General features: G+C 34.5%; 1 protein-coding gene and 1 pseudogene across 2 annotated transcripts; both read left to right on the top strand.

Annotated features, from left to right (window-relative positions):
* Positions 1-3,021: 3,021 nt before the first annotated feature.
* LOC112039774 (AT-hook motif nuclear-localized protein 15) lies at positions 3,022-5,473 on the top strand. 2 transcript variants are annotated; one of them, XM_024072679.2, is made up of 2 exons: positions 3,022-3,352; positions 3,694-5,473. In XM_024072679.2, exon 2 carries the CDS (start codon positions 4,057-4,059, stop codon positions 5,053-5,055), a length of 999 nt encoding a protein of 332 aa, XP_023928447.1. In that variant the 5' UTR covers positions 3,022-3,352; positions 3,694-4,056; the 3' UTR covers positions 5,056-5,473. The 2 variants fall into 2 exon arrangements, with proteins under 2 accessions (XP_023928447.1, XP_065628522.1); XM_065772450.1 differs by lacking the exon at positions 3,022-3,352 and adding an exon at positions 3,362-3,511 and having other exon boundaries at positions 3,694-5,257.
* Positions 5,474-17,045: 11,572 nt separating this feature from the next.
* Positions 17,046-19,271, top strand: LOC112001601 (actin-depolymerizing factor 7-like; annotated as a pseudogene).
* Positions 19,272-20,087: the final 816 nt, after the last annotated feature.

Below are 20,087 nucleotides of genomic sequence, written 5' to 3'. Positions count from 1 at the left end.
GCGAATAAATTGTGGTAAAAATTGTGATTTATCATTATACGTTACAAGAAGGAGAGAGAGATACCACTCAACCACTTTCTCTTTAACAAATAGGGGGTCTGAATTCTGGCTAACCACAGTGACATTGGTAACACCAAAATGTCAAAAAGGTGACCATGAATGAAGAAACAACAGAGAGATAGAGATAGAGATTGAACAAGAAGGAAGACCATAACATCATAAAAAAGAAAAAGAAAAAGAAAAAGAAAAAGAAAAGAAAGTCTTCTAGGAGGGGCTGGGTGGGCTGGTGGCTCTGTGTTTTGGCGGTGAGGTTCGTTCGAGAGACCCCAGACCCCAGAACTTCTTGGCATTTGATACCTTGTCGGGACTCGCAGACAGTGACGTGTTCCCACTACTCCATGCGCACGTTACCCCACACACAATTAACCCCAAAACCCAAATACCCAAACACCCACCACCGCACCAACACCAACACCATTCCTTTCTCTTTCTTACATTTGTTTTCACAAAAGTCCCACTCTTAAGTAATCTCCAGCCTTCACACCCTTGCTTCATTCGCTACTTTTCTATGTCTTTGACCATATCTTCTACACCTTTCCCCACATTAACCATATCTACACCCCCCAAATAAATAAATAAATTAATAAATAAATTTAAAAAAAAAAAAAAAAAAAAAACCAATCGCATACAAGGGCATGCCATTATTTTTTTGTTCTCTTTCATGATTGGTGTATTTAAATGAGTTTCTACCATGGGAGGATTTTTTTTTTTTTTTTTTTTTTTTGACAAATAAGGATATCTAAACTTTTTCAAGTATTTGATTATTCATTGGGTATATGTAGTTATCTATCTCACATATATCAAGTTATTACAATGAAGAATCTATTTGAAGTGGCTCTAAGATATTTACAAAAGGTTTCGAATCCAAAATCTTATAGATATCATAAGGTCTTAAGAATCACTTAACAAACTTTTTAGGGTTGAGGATGAATGCAGTAATAAAAGTCCACTCAAGAGCTTAAAACTTGGCTAAATTGCAAAAACGAAATTAGAATCCCTCAACTTAAAAAGTTGAGAAATACTCAAATCAATCATTTTCTCTCTTTATGAAGTAGTAAGGAAAAAAAAGAGAACCATTTGATTAAATTTTAATATAGGGAAATTAATTACAATTACTTTTGTGTGAGTTGACATTATCATATTTTAGTCCATAAATTTTTAATTGTTACATTTGATCCTCTAAATTTTGAGTTAAAATAAAATTGTTAAGGGTAAGTGGTTCTATTTAAAATTAATACCATTAACAATTTCATTTAAATTGAAACCACAGTGAGTTAAAATATAACAATTCAAAAAGGGTAATTTATTTGTCCAAAAAAAAAATTTGTAAATTTGTTAATTTTTAAGATATATAATTCTAACAATTTCATTTTAATCAAAACTTTAAGGGTCAAATGTAATATTTGAAAGTTTTAATAATTGAAAGTTTTGTGGACTAGATTGTGATAGTGATATATCACAAGAAGATAAATTATAATTTATACTTTGATTTATACAAATATTAAAGTACACTTAACACTTTTGACCTTTAAAATTTTGACTTATTTTCATTTTAGCCTTTATGCTTCAAATTTTCATTTTGGTCATTTATACACGATTCAGTCTTTTGTTTACCCCCTCATAAAAATGAAAATTTTAAAACATAAAAGACTAAGCAGATTACTTATTCAAACATGAAGGCCTAAAATAAAAATTTTGAAACATAAAAAATTATATGAAAGCAAATAAAACATGGCCAAGATAAAAATAACCTCTAATTTTAAGTCTTTTAAGAACATTTTGGGCATGAGCTTATAAGTTTCAGCTTATTTAAGTTTTTAGCTTCTTTTTGGTATTATTTATGAGTTTTATTGTATTTTTTTTATATTATTCATAGGTCCTATTGTACTATTTAAATAACTTTTAACTTTTTTCCTACACTTTCAACAAAAAAAATTTTGATTTCAAGTAAATAAACTATTCCAAACGACTTAGTATCAACAATATGCTTTATGGGCTCTCCGTGATGGCCTTGAAATCGCAATAGAACTTGGTCTAAACAACCTCATTGTTGAGATGGATGCCTTAAGCATTGTTATGCTCATGAACAATAATAAGGCAAATCTTTTAATGGAGCCTTTGCTATCTGATTGCAGAAAGCTGCTTGAAGCCATTCCCAACAAGAGAGTGGTACACACATACCGTGAGGCTAATCAATGTGCAGACATACTGGCAAGATTTGGGGGGAGCTCCATTTCTAATTTTGTTGTTTTTTTGTATCCTCCGCCTGTGGTGGCTGATCTCCTCCTTGCTGATAAGGAGGCTTCTTTTTGTAATAGATTTGTTCCTGTTTAGTTTTTAATATTAAGTTCTGGCTTACCAAAAAAAAAAAGTAGTTCGGAGCTCAATTTAAGAATTTCAAAGCGACATTGAGATTAGAACGTGCCTGCACTTCCACCAAAAAAATAAATTATATATATATATATACATACATACATATATATATGTATGTATGTATGTATGTATAGACCTCGGTATTCACTCAAAATCAAGGAGAAGAAAAAAAAAATGTGACGTCAAGTTAAGATGATGGAAGTTCATCTATTGTTGTATACAATTGTGACACTTGAATTAACTAAAACACACCACTCGGGTGGCGTGACTTAATGGTAGGAGTCCTTGTTTTACACTCAGAGAGGAGCGATTCGAGCGATAATCCTAACAAGGCTCATGTGGTACATGTGGTATTATCCATTACTGTCACGTGGCGTGGGGTCGATGAGCCCACACTAGAGACCTCCTTTTTTATTCTAAAAAAAATTATAAAAAATTAAAAAAATTATCAAAATAATAAATTATTTTTTTATTTTTTTCATAAAAAAGTTTCATAAAATAAATTATTAATATATGGACTAAAGACACACGTTATTAACTCTCTACTATTTATCAAAATTTTTTTTTTAATTGGTGCACTTTAAATGGGATGCCTTAAAGGAAAGATGTAGATAATAAAAGCTCTCACTCAACTTGGAGCTAGAAACTTTGAACAGCACAAAACCATTTACCGGGGAGACAAGAAAATTCAGCCTACTGCAAAACCGCTACTGATTGATAGATACACGAATCCTTATCGTACGCCAGGGGAGTGCTAACCTCTTTTAACGTACACCCACTGCGCCAGGACACCGACCTCTCTGCTTCTTTCTAAAACTCAAGGCCCTCCTCTCTACTTCAGAACTCAGAAGAGACCAGAAATCCTGGATTGTTGCTTCCTTGTAGTACTAATCTGCTCTCTCTGTGTGTAAGCATTCAGGTACAAAGCTAACAGAGACTCCTCTCCTCTTTTCTGTTCAGAAATGTTTAAAGAAGAAGGCAAATATAAGCTTTACACTTTATTTATGTATGTACAACCTATTCACGTAGTTGGGTTTCATGAAAATGGTATCTTTTGACTGATATTTTGGAGTGCAAGGTAATTTATTTCTTTTTGGTTGTTTATATTTTTGGTGTGAGTTTAGATCCTTGATTTTTCTTAGTTTTGGTGAAGTGGGTTATTACTTTTTTTAGTGGTTCAGTTCTAGTTTTAATGTTTGCTGGATCTGATTTTTTGCAATTTGGAGTGTGAGAGTGGTAATGATTAGGGTTTATATGCAGGACAAGGAAAACCCATGTTGTTGTGTCTGATTCATGCAAGATGGTTAGCTTGGTGTGGGTGAGGAGGAAGGGATAAGGTTTTTTGGATTGTTTGTATCTGTTAGATTTGGGGTTCTTTGTTTGAGCACTCAATCTACAAAAACAGCAAACAAAGAACAAAGAAGAAGCTAGAACCTTTATCTATATTATTGGTGCTCTTGGGTTTCCAAAGCTGGCTAACTAGCTCTCTTTTTTATTTGGGTTGTATTTTATCATTATTCAAATCAACGAGGCAAATAGAGACACGGGAAGAGTGGAGTGATACAAAAACAAGAAAAAGCTTATTGGATTTGTCTCAAAGGTAAAGTCTCGGAGTTGTTGAACATGGCGAGTCGATGGTGGGCTGGGAATGTAGCGATGAGAGGTGTGGACCCCATGTCCTCGACCCCATCGCTTCATCTGAGAAACCCAGACGAAGATAGTGGCGGATTGAACAGTCTCGGACCCAGAAGAGAGCAAGAATTCTTGGACAACAACAACCATAACAGTAACACCAATACTACTTCCACCAATAGTAGCACAAGCAACACCACCACCCCACAAAGGCAAAACCTTGAAGAAGAGGATAGCCGAGAGATTGATCATGAAGCTGAGGACTTGAATAATAGTGGTGGCCAAGAACTTATCGAGCCAGGTAGTAGTAGTGGGCGCAGGCCACGTGGCAGACCACCGGGGTCGAAGAACAAGCCAAAGCCTCCAATAGTGATCACAAAAGAGAGTCCCAATGCTCTTCGAAGCCATGTATTGGAAATCAGCAGCGGGAGTGATATTACTGAGTGCATTGGTACTTTTGCTAATCGAAGGCATAGAGGGGTCTCGGTTTTGAGTGGTAGTGGCATTGTCAATAATGTTACTCTTAGGCAACCGGCTGCACCTGGTGGAGTCATTACTCTTCATGGAAGATTTGAGATTTTATCTCTATCTGGTGCTTTCTTGCCTGCCCCGTCGCCGCCCGGGGCCACGGGGCTAACTGTGTATTTAGCTGGTGGACAAGGCCAAGTTGTTGGTGGCACCGTTGTCGGTCCATTGGTGGCTTCAGGGCCGGTTATGGTTATTGCGGCGACGTTTACTAATGCTACGTACGAGAGGTTGCCATTAGAGGATGAGGCGGCGGTTGAGGAAGGAATGCAAGTGCAGCAGCAACAACAACAATCAGGTGTGAATTCTGGGACTAATGGGAATCCAGCAGCAACTCAAGGTTTGGGTGAACAGATGGCGGTTTCAATGCCTATGTACAATTTGCCTCCAAATTTGCTACCAAATGGTCAGATGCCCCATGATGTTTTTTGGGGTCCTCCTCCTCGTCCACCTCCATCTTACTGAGGCGGAGAGAGAGAGAGATGAAGTTTAGGGGGATTCGTGTTAGTTTGGTTTTGCTGACTTTTTTTTTTTTTGTGCAAAATGTTTTGGACAGTTTCTTGTAAGCAATAGCAATTAAGCAAGGTAGGACTTTTTGTTTATATCTCTTGCTTGTGAACCTTAGTCTGCTGGCCAACTAGGAATATGAATCTCAGTTTTCTTGTTAGTTTCGGATTACTTGTTTCTCTCTCTAATCAAGTTGCTTTGGAAGATTTCATTTTTGATGATGTAGGTAAAGGATGTAGTCAAGAAATAAAGTTGGAGATGCAAATTATGAGAGAGCTTTCTTCTTATGGTAAGCAGTAGTTTGTATTAGAGATGAGATTTTCCTTATGTATTTTCATCTTTTAAATCTTAAATGGAACAGATTTAATGTTTTCAATGTACTTGATTAATGTTTTGTTTTTCACGGAGCAATGATATTGCTGAGAGGCTACTATGTGCTTCAGTCGAAAATAGATCAAACTATCACTCCTTGGGTAGTGTAATGAATCAACACCTTCTAGAGCTATAGAGAGAGAGAGAGAGAGAGAGAGATAGAGGAGGGGCCGGGTTTCATTGATAATTCCCAGAATGATGGTTACTTGATTAGAGAGAGAGAGAGAGAGAGAGAGAGAGGGAGGTTCATTAATAATTCCCAGAATGGTTTTTAGACTTTATTTTTTTATTTTTTGGGTTGGGGGGAGGGGTGTGTTAATGCTTGGGTGCAAGTTGCTTTCGATACTTTCGATACTTTATACTTGCCAACGCTATTGCTACGGGTCATTTCTGACTACATAAAGCAAATTGACACTTGTCATATAAAAGCACAGGTAGATGAGAAAAATACGTGCACCATGGAATAAGGGCTACAAAATTAGACTTTGTTTCATTGTTTCATTGTTGTAGTCATGCATATTGAATGAATCAACTATGCTAAACAACATTCCACTACTAAGTTACTCTCTCTCTGTGTATTGTATGTGTGTTCAGTTGTTATTGTTGAATGAAAATATTAAAATTTGGAAATTTTTGCTAATGTCTATGGAATTTTAGAAGTTATTAACTTAATGGAAAGATATCATCTCTTCTTTGTGATCTTTCCTTTTCATCAAACTCTTAGTTCATTTGTCAATAACAAATTCTAAACAGTAGATGGAATTGAACCTTGCTACTGTATATTTGATGTGGTTTAATGGAGTTATTTCAGGTCAATTTTTTTATGCATTTTAGGGACTTTCTGCAATGGTTCCTGCTTTGATGAACTCTTTAAAATCACTAATGCTATCTTTCAATACAAAATATCTACAAATTTACAATGGCGTTAAATATGAAGTGGGAATAGAAAGTGAATCCATTTCTGTGGTAGCATTACCATATATAGTGTGCTAACATGCACAATAGTGGTCAATAGCCATTGTTTTTTTGGTTAATTATAGGTAAAAATCTTAAAGAGTGTTGGGTAAAATAGGACTATGAGTCATTAACAATAGAATTTATATTGTTATTATAGCTATTATGTTACTTATCATTTAATTTTTGTTAAATTATGATAATTAGCCTCTAAGGCTAGCTCGGATGCTTGGCCTTGTTATACCGTGTCTGTCTTGTGTTTGAGTCCTCACCGAAAATAAGTAAATTGTGAGTGGTTGCCTATATCTGGGGTTTAAACAACACCCCCCCCCCCCCCCCCCCCCCCCACACACGCGCACATGCACGTAAAGGTTGGGTTGGGAGTTCCACATTAAAAAAATGTAAATTCATGAATGAAATTTTTTTATTTATTTAATCAAATATAACAAATAAATGATCAAAGAAAGTATAAGGCAAAAGGTATAATAAAGGGACATTATATAAAGTGTTAACTGCTATATTGCAAATCGTGATTCTGGCCTCCCAGCATTTTCACTGATTTTGAGTTAATTTTAAGATACAATATCAATGTATTATTTATTATTCAATTTTCCTATTTCTAACTAGTGGAATTATCTCTAGTCTCTACAACACTTGACCCCACAAATCCCTCTCTATAGCAATCTTCTATTTGGAAAGAGGACAAGTACAACTTGCCCAAAAAGGCAGGTCATCATTGTAGATTTTGTATAAGTTGGACAATGCACATCAGAGGTGTTTTGTTACCTTTCTCCCCTCATCCTTTTCTTTGGGTAAAAGTTGATTGAAGTTGGGATATATGATAAGGTTCCAAGGTGGTGGTAGTTTTATAAAAAGTTTATCAGTGTTGAAAAGTAGTGAATAGTGATTATATTTAGTTCTTATGTAACTCCTTGTGTGCTAGATGGTATAGTTTGTATGAAAATTACCATATCTAACAAAACCAACAAACATGCATCTGTGCTTATTCACATGTAAAGTTGAGAGAGTGGAAATTTGAATGACCTCTCTTATAGATGAATATATGGTACTTAAACTAGAGGGAAATGCAGTATGTGTGATAGAAGATTGTCTATTAAAATGAGAATAAATGTAATTAGATCAAAAGGGGTTTAGTGTTTTGATACTGGTTTTGCTTGGAAAATGTTCTCGTGATTGATCTGTGCAATGATAGCATGCATGCTCTCTCTTTGTTCGTTTTCTCTTTCCTTCTTTTTATTTTTATTTTTTTATTTTTGGGGGGTGGGGGGGTGTGTGTTGTTGAGCTTAATGAAATCTGACTTTCTTTGTTTTTATTTCTGATATACATTTGAAAATTCTTAATACCATTCAGTCACAAAATCTATGATTGTGTCTTGTCAATGTTTTAAGTTTCGTTATGTTCCAAATGATGTGTACCATCGCATCTTGGACCTTTAATGAGTTCTCCATAATCAGCCTTCTTATTTCAAAACTTGTTACTTAAAAGTCATTGTTTTGCCGTGTTTTGACTACAGTATGAACCAATAGGAAGCAAGCACTCACATCACCCTTGACTTTTATGGCTACGTCTTTTTTATATTGAATTGTCTTTGTTATATTGAGTTGTATGTTAAAATATGGTATATATGGGAATACATTAGGCTTATTATGGTAACTTAAAACCACGGTAGCCCGTGCTATTACAAAACACCATGCTAGCTCATGATATTCTAAAGAATCATGGCCTACATTATTTATGGTAATATCTTGATATAAAATATCCTAATAATATCCTAATAAAAAAATGTATCATCTATCTATTATTACACTTATGTTCTAGTAACTCTTATTTAGGCTGCTGATGCCCCCCTTTCATTGGTTTTCTTTTCCCCTGAACATCATTTCGATTGATCTGTTCCAGGATGAACAATGCTAATTATATTCCTATGTAGGAGGTGTCTTCTTCTCATTGACCATATAGAGGCCTCTTATTTTCTCTTTCATGCCAACTAGAACTTTGTCATAGGAACAAATGCCCTTAAGACTGGAAACAACCACACCTATGCCACATTGATTACTCTTGGTTAGCCATGACAGAAAATAAAATACCATGCTATATATTCGTTTGAAATATTCTCCTATTATCTGGTTACCAGAGCTGAAGTCATAGATGTTGGTCACACACTTTGCTTACACTTTAAACTTCTTGTAAAAGGTAGGGAGGATAAATAGCTGAAAAATGTGATTCCCTTAATATTCTCCTTTTTTTTTTTTTTTTTTTAATTCATCAAAAAAAATATTGTCATTCACTCATTCCCATGAGCTCTCTGTTAGGCTAATTGTTTGAGTATTTGCAGCCTGAATGGGTACTCAACAGCTATAGCATTAACTTAAAAAGCTGTTTGTGGTGCCTCTTGCTTTAAAGTTGCTACTGTCCAACTTTGTAGCGTTCCACCCATCCGTGTGATGCGAGCATCCGCCGAAAGATGCATGTGTACCACCCCTTTTATTTTTCTGTTCTGCATTGATGCTTTAATCAATGAGATAATTCTATATGTGCGTGTGTCTTACTTCTTTTTTTACTATTTTTTATTTAACATTTTGGGTTACAGAAAAATTCAGCTAGCAAGCAAAAGTTTAGTGCATTCTTATCAAGGCTCTACCACAGCATTTTTAGTCAGGTCATGAAGTTCAAATATGAGCATTGAGCAATATCAAATTAGGTTTCTGTGCTGACTCTATTATTTCCTAGTTCTTAGGATTACTAAGAGAGAGAGAGAGAGAGAGAGAGAGAGAGAGATCCCAAAAGCTTGCTAAAGTTCTTTCTGGGACGGGACCAAAAGATATCTCTGTATCCCCTTTGCCTATCCTTTTGGGTCAAAAGGAAATTTTATGGTCATGATTGGTTGGGTTTTGGAAAGTTGCAATGTTAAAGTCAGTAACATCCCCCCTAAACCACAAACAGATTACAAAACAAGAAAAAGATGGGTAATTTTTTTTAGTAAAAAAAATGAGGGGTGGGGGGGTGGGTGTGGGGTGCTGATTTGCATTTGTTTTCTTCAAGAACTGTAATTATGTTCCTACTTGTATTTATTGACTTGGAAGTCAATAATAGGCCATAATGGATTGAAGCTGTCATGTTTTACCTTTAAAATGCAATGATGTAATTAAGCTGTTCCGAGTCTTTGATAAGATTGTTAGGGCAAGCAAGTCAAGAATGTCTTCCGTTTGGTATTCTGTAGTTTTTTTTTTTTTTTAGTTTATTTGTATAGTATTTATCAAATAGTTTTTAGTATTTTTTATGCTAAATGTGAGTATTAAAAATTAAAAATTGGTTCATTTAATTTTCTTTCAAACACTAGTATAGGTTTAGCTCATCTCTGAATTAAATTACATATTCAAATTAGTTCATTTATTTTTTTGAACAAATTTCAGTTTATTTATGACTTGTTTAATTAACGGAATCTTTCTCTATATAAAGTAAACATTGGGTTCTAAATTTTTTATACTTTCACAAATCTTAGTGGATGCATCCTATAGCTAAAAAGTAAGTAATAGTATCCTCCTCGAACCAAAACTTATTTTACATGTAAAAGCTGGGTTCTAGAATTTATAGTTAAGTGGTTATTTTCTTGGTATAAGAGCATTTCTATCAGCTTACTTCAAATTTTGTACTGTTTAGAGAGTGAACAGTGACATTTGCATTTTACATACCTACTTTTTGAAATACACTTTTTAACATATTCTTTATTCTTTCTCCATTTCATTTAAATATTATTTTTTCATTCATTCTTTATTCTTTCTTTAATCTTTTTCAATCTTTCTTTATTCATTCCCAACAATTATATTTTTCAAATTTTTAACAGCTATATTTTTAAATTTTCCAACCGCTATATTTTTAAATTTCCCAGCGGTAATATTTTCAAAATTTCCAACAATTAGGGTTGTTCTTCATTTCATTTAAATATTATTTTTGTATTATTTTTTTATTCTTTCTTTAATTTTTTTCAATCTTTCTTTATTCATTCCCAACAACTATATTTTTCAAATTCTTAACAACTATATTTTTAAATTTTCCGACCGTTATATTTTTAATTTTAAATTTTCAAACCGTTATATTTTTAAATTGCCCAACGGTAATATTTTCAAATTTTCCAACAATTAGGGCTGTTTGGTGTGTGATTTTAAGCAACAATTTTCAGTTTTTAAACAATATTATACGTATTTTTACATATTTTTTTCACCCACACGTATTTTCAAAAAATAGAAACAATGTTATTAGAACAATATTACTAAACATTCCTAATTTCTCAATAGCCTTTTTTTTTTTTTTTTTAGGGACATATTTTTTTCAAATGGTAATATTTCTCAATAGTAATTTTTCAAAAAGACTTGATAAATTTCGAGATTAACATAAATTTGGTGAATTTTACCTATACAAGACTAGCATAAATGAAGAGAAATTTCAAATTACAATAAAGACTAAAAACATAAAAATTAATGTGAGCATAAAACTTAAAATTAGATATCCTACAACTAGCTATATTGTTGCCACAAGTGTTGAACGAGGTCTGATTGGAGTTCAGAATGGTTTCTCTATTTCTAATTTTTTTTCATGGGCTACAATGAATGCTGTAAATTGACTAAATTCTTTTGTAGGCTCGTGGGACATTGTTGTAGGGATGCTTTCAAGCACTTGTTCATAATCAAAGTCTCTTGCTCCATTGGCATCACGTTCATCTTCAATTATCATGTTATGCAATATTATGCATGCCTTTATAATGTAATCAAGAGCCTCTGTTCTTCAAAGACATGCAAGCCCACGAACAATTGCAAATCGTGCTTGAAGCAAGCCAAATGCATGCTCTACATCCTTCCAGGTTGACTCCTAAGTTGTAGCAAAAAGACTTCTCTTGCTACCTTGTGGAGCTGGGATTGTCTTTACAAAAGTGGACCACAGAGGATATATATCATCAGCAAGATAGTATCTCATTGTATAATTATGACCATTGATTGAGTAATTCACTGAAGGTGCACAACCTTGAGCGAGCTTGGTAAATATAAAAGAATAGTCTAGCATGTTGATGTCATTATGAGACACAGGTAAGTCAAAAAATGCATGTCATATTCAAAGATCATATGATATTACTGCTTCTAAAATAATTGTTGGCTCATAACTATGACCAATATACTAACCTTTCCACCTCGATGGGCAATTCTTCCATTTCCAGTGCATGCAGTCAATGCTCCCAAGCATTCCTAGAAATCCATGACTTTCACCAACTCTTAGCAACCTAGTAATGTCATTACTATATAGTGACCTCAAGTACTTTGTAGAATAAATATTGACTATAGCTTCAACAAATTTTTTGAGACTCTATTGCAATGCTTTCTCCAATTCTCACATTTTCATCTGTAAAATCTGCCGCTACTTCATACGTAAGCATCCTTAGTGTGGGAGTCATCTTCTGAAGGGAAGACAAACCAAGCACTCCGTCAGCATTTCTTTTTTGAACAAAATATTCATCTTTCTCTTCTAGATTAGAATTAATACGTAGAAAAAGAGAACGACTCATTCGAAACCTCCCTCGAAATACGTTAAAAGGATATACTGGTGATTTTGCAAAATAGTCTTGCAAAAGTCTTTGGTGGCCTTGCTCATGATACGTTGGATGAACCTACAGCCTGGAACAGAACCACGATGTGATGTTGACGCCCTCTCTCTTTCTAATCATTCTTCTTCCAATGCAAAAAGCGCAATTATCTTAAAATCATCACCAGAATCCGAGTAATTTAGAAGCATATTACGTGCATAATTTGTATTGCGACCCATGGAACAAATTTCCCAAGTTGCTGCCACCAAAAAAACAAACAATTATTGCTGCATGTGTGAATAATTCACATATTGATACTGTGAGAGTGCTTTTTTTTTTTTAGCACTATGGCCCGAGGATCCTGGGCCGTGTGAGGGGTACTTGGTGGACTGGGATCAATTCCCCGCAGCTAACAGGCTGATTTAGGAATAGATTTGTGCACAGAAACAAGCTTCCTACAATTACAAACAAACTAAAAAAGAGTATTTGTATTGAACAACATTTAGCAGTAAAGGAAATGCATAATAAGTGAAATAAAATGCGAAGAACATGTTAGGGATCCTCCGACTGATGAGGTATGTTTTATTAGTTTTTTTGTTCTCTTTTAAAACTGTGATTACAAAGCTCACTACAACATGGTGCAAGGTTCAAGTGAGTTCAAAAATTACAGACTTTGATAGCCATTCAAGCTTCAAAGACTTGCAAAGTTTGAATCCGTTGAATCCGAGCGTGTAATGTAGTGGCTGTTTCGGGGATCCCGGGAAACAAGTTCCTCTGTTTTCCCTTTTGTTTTACAGAGTCTTTCTTATATCTTTCGGGACTTTTAGAAAAATAACTCTCAGTGTCTTAATGAATGATCTGTGTCCCTCCAAAATTGAATTCTATCTCTTCCTTTCCCCCTTTTTATAGCACAGTGGCGGGCTCCCGGGGGTACTACCAATTTTCCTTTTTGCCCTTTGAAGTTGGTTCAGCGCCTGGTTGTCCCAGGGACATGTCGTTTCCTTTTTTCTTATAGCTCTTCTCTTTTTGCTGTGACAGGATGAAAGTTTCCCAGCAAGCTTCCCATTTCCGAATTTCCCCTTGGTTGACCTGAGGTGTTTGGCTTTTCTTGCTCCAGCTTTCCCAGCTTTCCCAGTTGTACTTTCTTTGTCTTTTTTCTTCAAATGGTTGGGACCAAATCTCCTGCATTTTTATCTTTTTTGTCTTTCTTCGAATGAGAGTCTCCCAGTGTGCCTTTTGTCCTTTTTTTTTCTTATCAAGTCTGCTTCAATTTCTCCTCATGCGTCCGGGGATCCTCTGGCTCTGGTATTGCTTCTGGGCGTCCCGACCCAAGTCTTCCTTCTGGGCTTGGTTGCTGTTTGCTTTATCTGTTTTTCTTGGGCCCTTTTCTTCGTGGACCTCTGAATCAAGTCTTCTGGGCTCCCTTCTTTTTTTCTTTCTTTTCCCCTTCCTTTCTTTTATTGTGAGAGCCCATCCTTTCTCTTTTTTTTTTTTTGTGAAATGGGCCCAAGATCTTTTTTCATCTCTTTTCTTTTTGGGCCTATTTGTGGCTATATTAATTATATTTTTTTTTGCACCTCAACACCTGTCCAAACCCTTTTGGGAGGTACGTCCTGCTGGGATGACAGACCGCCCAAAAGAGGTAAGGTTGGGGAGGGAACGTTGGGTGCATGCCATAGGAAGAGAGAGAGAGAGAGCATTTAAGCCACGGCAGAAGACAGTGCCACGGTGGATAGAAACGACACCAACCTGTTTTTGTCTGGCGAGGGTAAGCAGTGTACAGACGGTGGTTAGCAAGCATGCCCAGACCAGACAAAGGCCGTTAGGGGGTGAAATGGTAAAAAACCATCACGGCAGGCCCTATAAAAGGACCCTTGCCATGCCCTGAAAAAGGGACCGAAAAACAGAGGAAGAGAAAGCATAGAAAGAAAAAACTCAAAGAAAAGGAAAAGAAAAGAAGGAAAGATAAGAAAACAAATAGTGAGGATAATGGGCATGCACCAATAGATCTTTTCTTTCCTCTCCCCCTCAAAATCCCACTCTCTAAGGAACAATTAAGCAGTAAGAATTTTCCTCAGGCATCTATCACTTAGGTCCGATTCCCTCAAAGTCATTAATCCCCACGGCAGGATATTCTCTTGGGAGGTTAGTTTCATTGAGAGGAAGCGTTCTTTCTCTTTAATTTTTTGCCATTGCAGATTCGGTTTTGGCTTGATGTTTATTTTTGATTAACTTCCATCATCGTTCAATCAATTGTTCTTTCTTATAAAAGCCATTGTTATTATTACCATTATTACTACTGTGATATTCGCTTTTTTATTATTAACAAAAGCTATTGCACTTTGTTTTCCTTTCATTGTCATTATATTTGCCTGCCGTAATCTTGTTGTAATAGCTCTGCTTGCCGTAAGGGTGTTCCTGGCAGACAAGGCAAAGTTTGTGCACAAGCCGGCCCAAAGTGAGTTACAGTTGGACCGGTCTCAACTTCCCTACTCAGAAAAACATTCGGGCCCATCACCGCAGGAGACAGCCGAGCCCAAACACAAAAAAGGCCCCTACAATATTGTTACTTATTTAGGTAAGATGTTGGTAATTGAAAGAGAGATCAGTAGTTTAATGATTACTTGACTGTGTATATTGAAAAAAAAATGCAGTTGATAGCATTAATAATAAAGCTATCATACAACAATTTCAAAATATGAAAAACTTGTAGAATGAAATTTTAAAACTTCATGTATTTGTGATTTATTTATTTATTTTTTATTTTTTATGTCAATATATTCAAATTTTATTCTTATGAAATTTTGTTTAATTTAAATTTCTTAATGACCACCTGAACAAAATTTTTGAAGCCGCCACTACAGGATCAGGTTCAAAAATTAACACTTGATGTGACTAATATGCCAACAAAAAATTAGCCCACGTATTTATCAGGTGTCGATGATCATTGAATGGACTAATTGCTCCACCAATATCTCAAACAATGAATGAACCACCTATATGCTTCGATTCGAGCACAAATGAGCGAGATTGATCAAGGTGAAAGCTGACATAATAGAACTCAACCAAATTTGAGCACAAAAACTTTATCAAATTTTACAGTAGTCACTAGAAAATAAGCAATGTCAATGACATAAGAGCGGGTTTGGTGAGAGAGAGAGAGAGAGAGAGGAAAATACTAGAGCTACTACAAAATTTTCCATAAAAAGCTTATAAAAATACATATACGAGTCAAGAGTATAACTATTGTCATTCAATCAATATAATAAATGAATATTTAATTTTTGGTAAATAAATGAAGGTTTAAACTTTAAATTATTTTCTTATGATTAGTTATGTAGTAAAATTTGTTGTATTCATAGCATCACTTGTCAAGTTAAATTATTTAGCTTCAAATCCACTAACTCAAACATTCTTGTTGGGATAGAGATTTTCAGTATTGTTGTTTAAGTATTGTGAAAATATGTATGGGTTAAAAAGTATTGTAAAAATATGTGTGGAAAACTATTATTTAAATGCTCTACCAAACATCACCCAACCATTAGAACATTGGAATTCACATTTTAGATTCAAATCTAATTGACCATTAGGCGAAACCACCCAAAATCAATCAGATCATGCGGTTTTGTCAAATGGGTTGGGTTTTTGTCTTTTTGGGCACCTAGGTGTGAAGAGTATTTGCTACCTCAACAAAAAGGAAGAAAGGACGTTACACTGTTACAGAAGGTGAATTGATAGTAATATATGTCAGTACGTGCTAAAAAACTATTTTTGTTTTGTTTTGTTTTGTTTTTTTAAAATGTTTTAATTTTTTTTATTCAATAATTACAATGAAAGAAAAAGAGATATAAATTCTAAACTCTTTTTGTTAAAAACTCAAGGAAGTGTCAATTTGAGCTATCTCTAAACTGCAATCTAACTGATTAAGACATTTGAAGAAATTTGTAATCAAGTAAGTAACTTACATGGTAGAATCGTTTAATTTATTTTCCAGCTGATCAAATTTATCTTAATTTAAAAAATCTTTTTATGGATTGGTAGAGAAATCTCTAATCCTAACAAGAATAAGTCCCTCTAAAGTTTTTATTTTTATTTTTGTAATATATGATTTACAACTCTATAACAGAAATTCTTTGGAGTATATAATAAAAAGTTGTTAATAAACCATAAATATATTTATGACAATTATACATTTATACCAAATGAAACATTATCGATAGCTAGTATATATAGTGGATCAAAGCTGTAAACCTTTTTTCTTTCTCCCATTCCAAATTTTCCAACCTATCAAAATTTTTCCCTTACAATTGAATGAAAGTCGAGCGATGTCAATTGTACTTTTTTTTTTTTTTTTTTTTTTGAGGGGGGGGGGGGTGTTAAACAACGATATCATTAAAACTAAGCAACTACATCAAGATCAGTACAAAGTCTGTTGAAATATACTTCATTACAGTCATTCTCCAAAGCCTTAAACAAGTCCACAGGCGGACTAGAAAACAAAATGAAATCTGACTTTTGCTCAGCACCTATTCTAGCTAGCATATCAGCACACCAGTTGGCCTGGTGGTAGCAGTGGTTGAACTGAATTTGCTGGAATCTGGTCGCCAATTGCCTGCAGTCATCCAAGACGTGGGAGATGTCAATTGTACTATGGACTATGGAGTATTTGATTTTATTTGTTTGTTCCTGTGAATAACAATATCACATCAGAGTTATCGATTTGAGTTGGAATTTTTGGACTTTATCATCTAGAACTTTCAATGGCTTCAAACGAAAGTTGGTGGTCAAGTTGGCCAACCCATCCATTGGCTACGGTGGCTTTTTGATGATTTATTGAAGATCCTCTTTATTCAAAAAGTTATAAAGGAAGACTTTCTTCCTCTTAGCTCTTAAGTTATTGTAGTACAAATAATTAAAGCAGTGCAAGATTTGAATAGCACCACCATCACGTTCATCTACAAGGGAACCATAGCATGTCCTTTTACATAGTAAAATTTGGTCAATAATTTGACCATTATCATTACAGTAATGGTTCCATGGACTCGCCAATATGTGAATTTCACATGCGGTAAGAGCGTGGATTCATGCCAAAAGTTTTGTAACTCAATTGGTTATTATTTCTTAATGTGTTCATAACGTTCAGAATTATCTTTCTCTCTCTCTCCTGCTGTAGCTATCGAATTCCATAAAATAATTTTCTAACGATAAATGCGGCCTATGCAACGACTGTCCTATGAATAGGGAGGCATGCAGTGCACGGTACAATAGAAAAGTATGGCAACGTTGAAGAGTAAAAGAATAATTAGTTGGTTTGGGGGCATTAATAATGATGGTGGATGGAAATGCATGTGAATGCCAAATTTGAGTTCTTCCTCTAATATTGTATCACTTACAATTTAATGGTTTCAAATATCTAATACTATTCAATTAGGTTTTTTTTTTCCTAAGTATCTCTACTTGTCATCGATGTAGAGGGTCTTCTCAGAAATTAGGCAAAGCAGATTGAGATCAGAAAAGAGTCCTAAGAAGGCGCTACCTGTCCCAATATGTCTGGCACAGTATGTAGTATTGAAAATGTGCCCTGAATACTCCAAAATGAACATTGCTTGCTGATTCCTGTTGTTTTATTTTTTGGAAATATTCTAGACTTGGATATTTTATTCATCACTTCTTACACAAACAGCATAAGAGAAAGAATACAATCTATGTTCCATGATGAGAACATTTTGACAAAATATACAGCAGATAGTTATTAGCCTATTACCATCATCTCTTGCACTTTCTACCCCACAATCAGAAAAAGAGGGCCATTTCAAAGTGCCTTTTGGTCATGTCTCGTAGGTCCACATGTTTGTTGAGCCATAGCAACCTAGTAAATGACAATATGATGTTTCTAAAAAAAAAACTATAAAAAAAAAAAAAATTAATGACAATATGCTTTGTCTAAAACTATGATTTATGACAGCATAACATGCAATAACAAAAGAAAAAAAAAATTTAGTCTCATATATTTTTTTCTTATATTATAATCTATTTGAAGTCATAGCCTCTATTACTTTCTTAATTAAGATTTTTTTTTTCTTTTTCTTTATAGAATCAATTAATGTGTCTTTTTTAACTACTTATGCTAATACTATTTTTGGTTTTCCTTTACCTTTTCCTTCCCTTAACTTAAATCAACTCACCATTCATTTCTTGATATTGTTTTCTTCTGAAAAAAATAGATCCTATTAACTTTAATACTTTATTGCATATGCGTAAATATGTTTATGATTAGTGTACATTTTATTTCATTCTTTCAAAATAAAATCTTTGGGTTAGGGAATTGCGGTGTCTTGTATTGCTGTTAAGAATGTAAACTGAAGTTCTTGGAGCTAATAGCAAAGAGGAACTGCAGGTTTATTATTTTCAAGATTTAGAATCAAGAAGTGGTGGTAGAGAAACTTGGAATCCCAGATGAAGCCTACGAGCACCGCTATCCTGTCTTTATTTTTGATTTCATCACTGATCAGAGTTTCCAGAAAAGCAAATTATTTTTCATTGCATGGTAATTTAGATTTTCTCCAACAAGTCTATATGAATGCTTAAAAACTAGTCCTTTAGTGTATATTTTATAGTGGCATATTGAAATGGAGATTAAAAAAAAGCACAATGTATAGTTATTACTAAATCTTTCGATTAACATTCAAAGAACAGTTTTGCTGCTTTTTTGAGAAAAAAAGTCATGAAAATTTTTGCTTCTAGGAGTAATGGAAATACTCTCAAAATGCTAATGAGTAATGACACAATGGAACTAGAAAATAGAAGCCAAATAATATTTGGCTTCCAGGCTAATACTGCTCCTCTTTGGAGGAACTTGATCATATATTGAAGGTCAAAATAACAATTTGATACACAGTAGTGTTTTGAAAGTTTACTCTCTTGTTTTCAGGCCACCTTTCTGCGTGAGAAGTAAGTTGGTCTATGCCAGCTGGCCCAGCTCCAAGGATAGATTCAATAGTCAACTTGATGGAATTCAAGTTGAGTTGCAAGCGACAGATCCTAGTGAAATGAGCTTTGACATTGTAAAAAGATGAACAGTGTAAAAGATTTCATTTTTTTTACTTTGGATGTTTAGCCCTTCCTAAAAATTACATTATGTGGGCATTTTTTTTTTCCGTTCCTCGTTCTCTTGTTGCATGGATTTTATACTAAACCTGTAGTTAATGTCATACTATGAATTTATCTGTCATGATTAGTACTTCTTAGGCTGCTTGTCCATACTCCGAAGTCACTTGATAGCACATAACTCTGATCTTTTTTCTGTCTTGTGGTGTTTTGATGTAGAGTACAGTGAATTTGGAAAATACTGAATCCAACTTTTATCAGAAAAATCTAAATATCCATTCATCCATTGAGTGGGAAAAAAAGTCATCCATTTTAAGGAATAGATGAGTCGATCTAGTTTTTTCCAGGCTTGCTTATAACAGGAAAGAATTAAACAACAAACCTTATGTTTTATTCTCTCTGGTGCAAAGTGAAATGACTTCCACTACATACATAAATAGTTCGAACAGTCATAGGCTGGAATCATAATCCTTAGCATTTTATTCAAGTACATTTTAGAATAAAATCAGGAGGTAATGATACTTGTCACAATTGCTCTGCCATCTAATCTTTGTGGCCTCTTCGAAAGCATGGACCAGAGCTACCTGCAATCATGAATATCATTGCCATGGGTATGTAAGTTGGAATTTGAAGTATGTATGAGCTGCATGAACACCTACACAATTCTATTCTTTGTACTAGTAAATTATCCCAGTGGAGTAAAAGCTTTTAGCATGTTACTGTGTGCGCCATGGTACAAATTGTGTTTCATATGGCAACTGTCTGTAAATCATGACTAGAAATTGTAAAAGTGGGCTCCATTTGGGCATCAGCATCTTTGTAATACAAACAGCAATTTAAATATTGAATAGGAGGCTAGCTATGAGTCAAATCACATTTGCCTTGCAGCAGGACAGAATGGGTTGGGAAATTGTAATGAGGGAAAAGAAAGAAGAACAGGACAAATCCCTAGGCTTCACCTCC

The sequence above is a fragment of the Quercus suber genome, unplaced genomic scaffold (genome assembly GCF_002906115.3).
Source record: "Quercus suber isolate HL8 unplaced genomic scaffold, Cork oak 2.0 scaffold_5, whole genome shotgun sequence".
Classification (NCBI taxonomy): Eukaryota; Viridiplantae; Streptophyta; class Magnoliopsida; order Fagales; family Fagaceae; genus Quercus; species Quercus suber.
The sequence above is the reverse complement of the archived record's forward strand: the minus strand, read 5'-3'. Positions and strand labels throughout refer to the sequence as shown.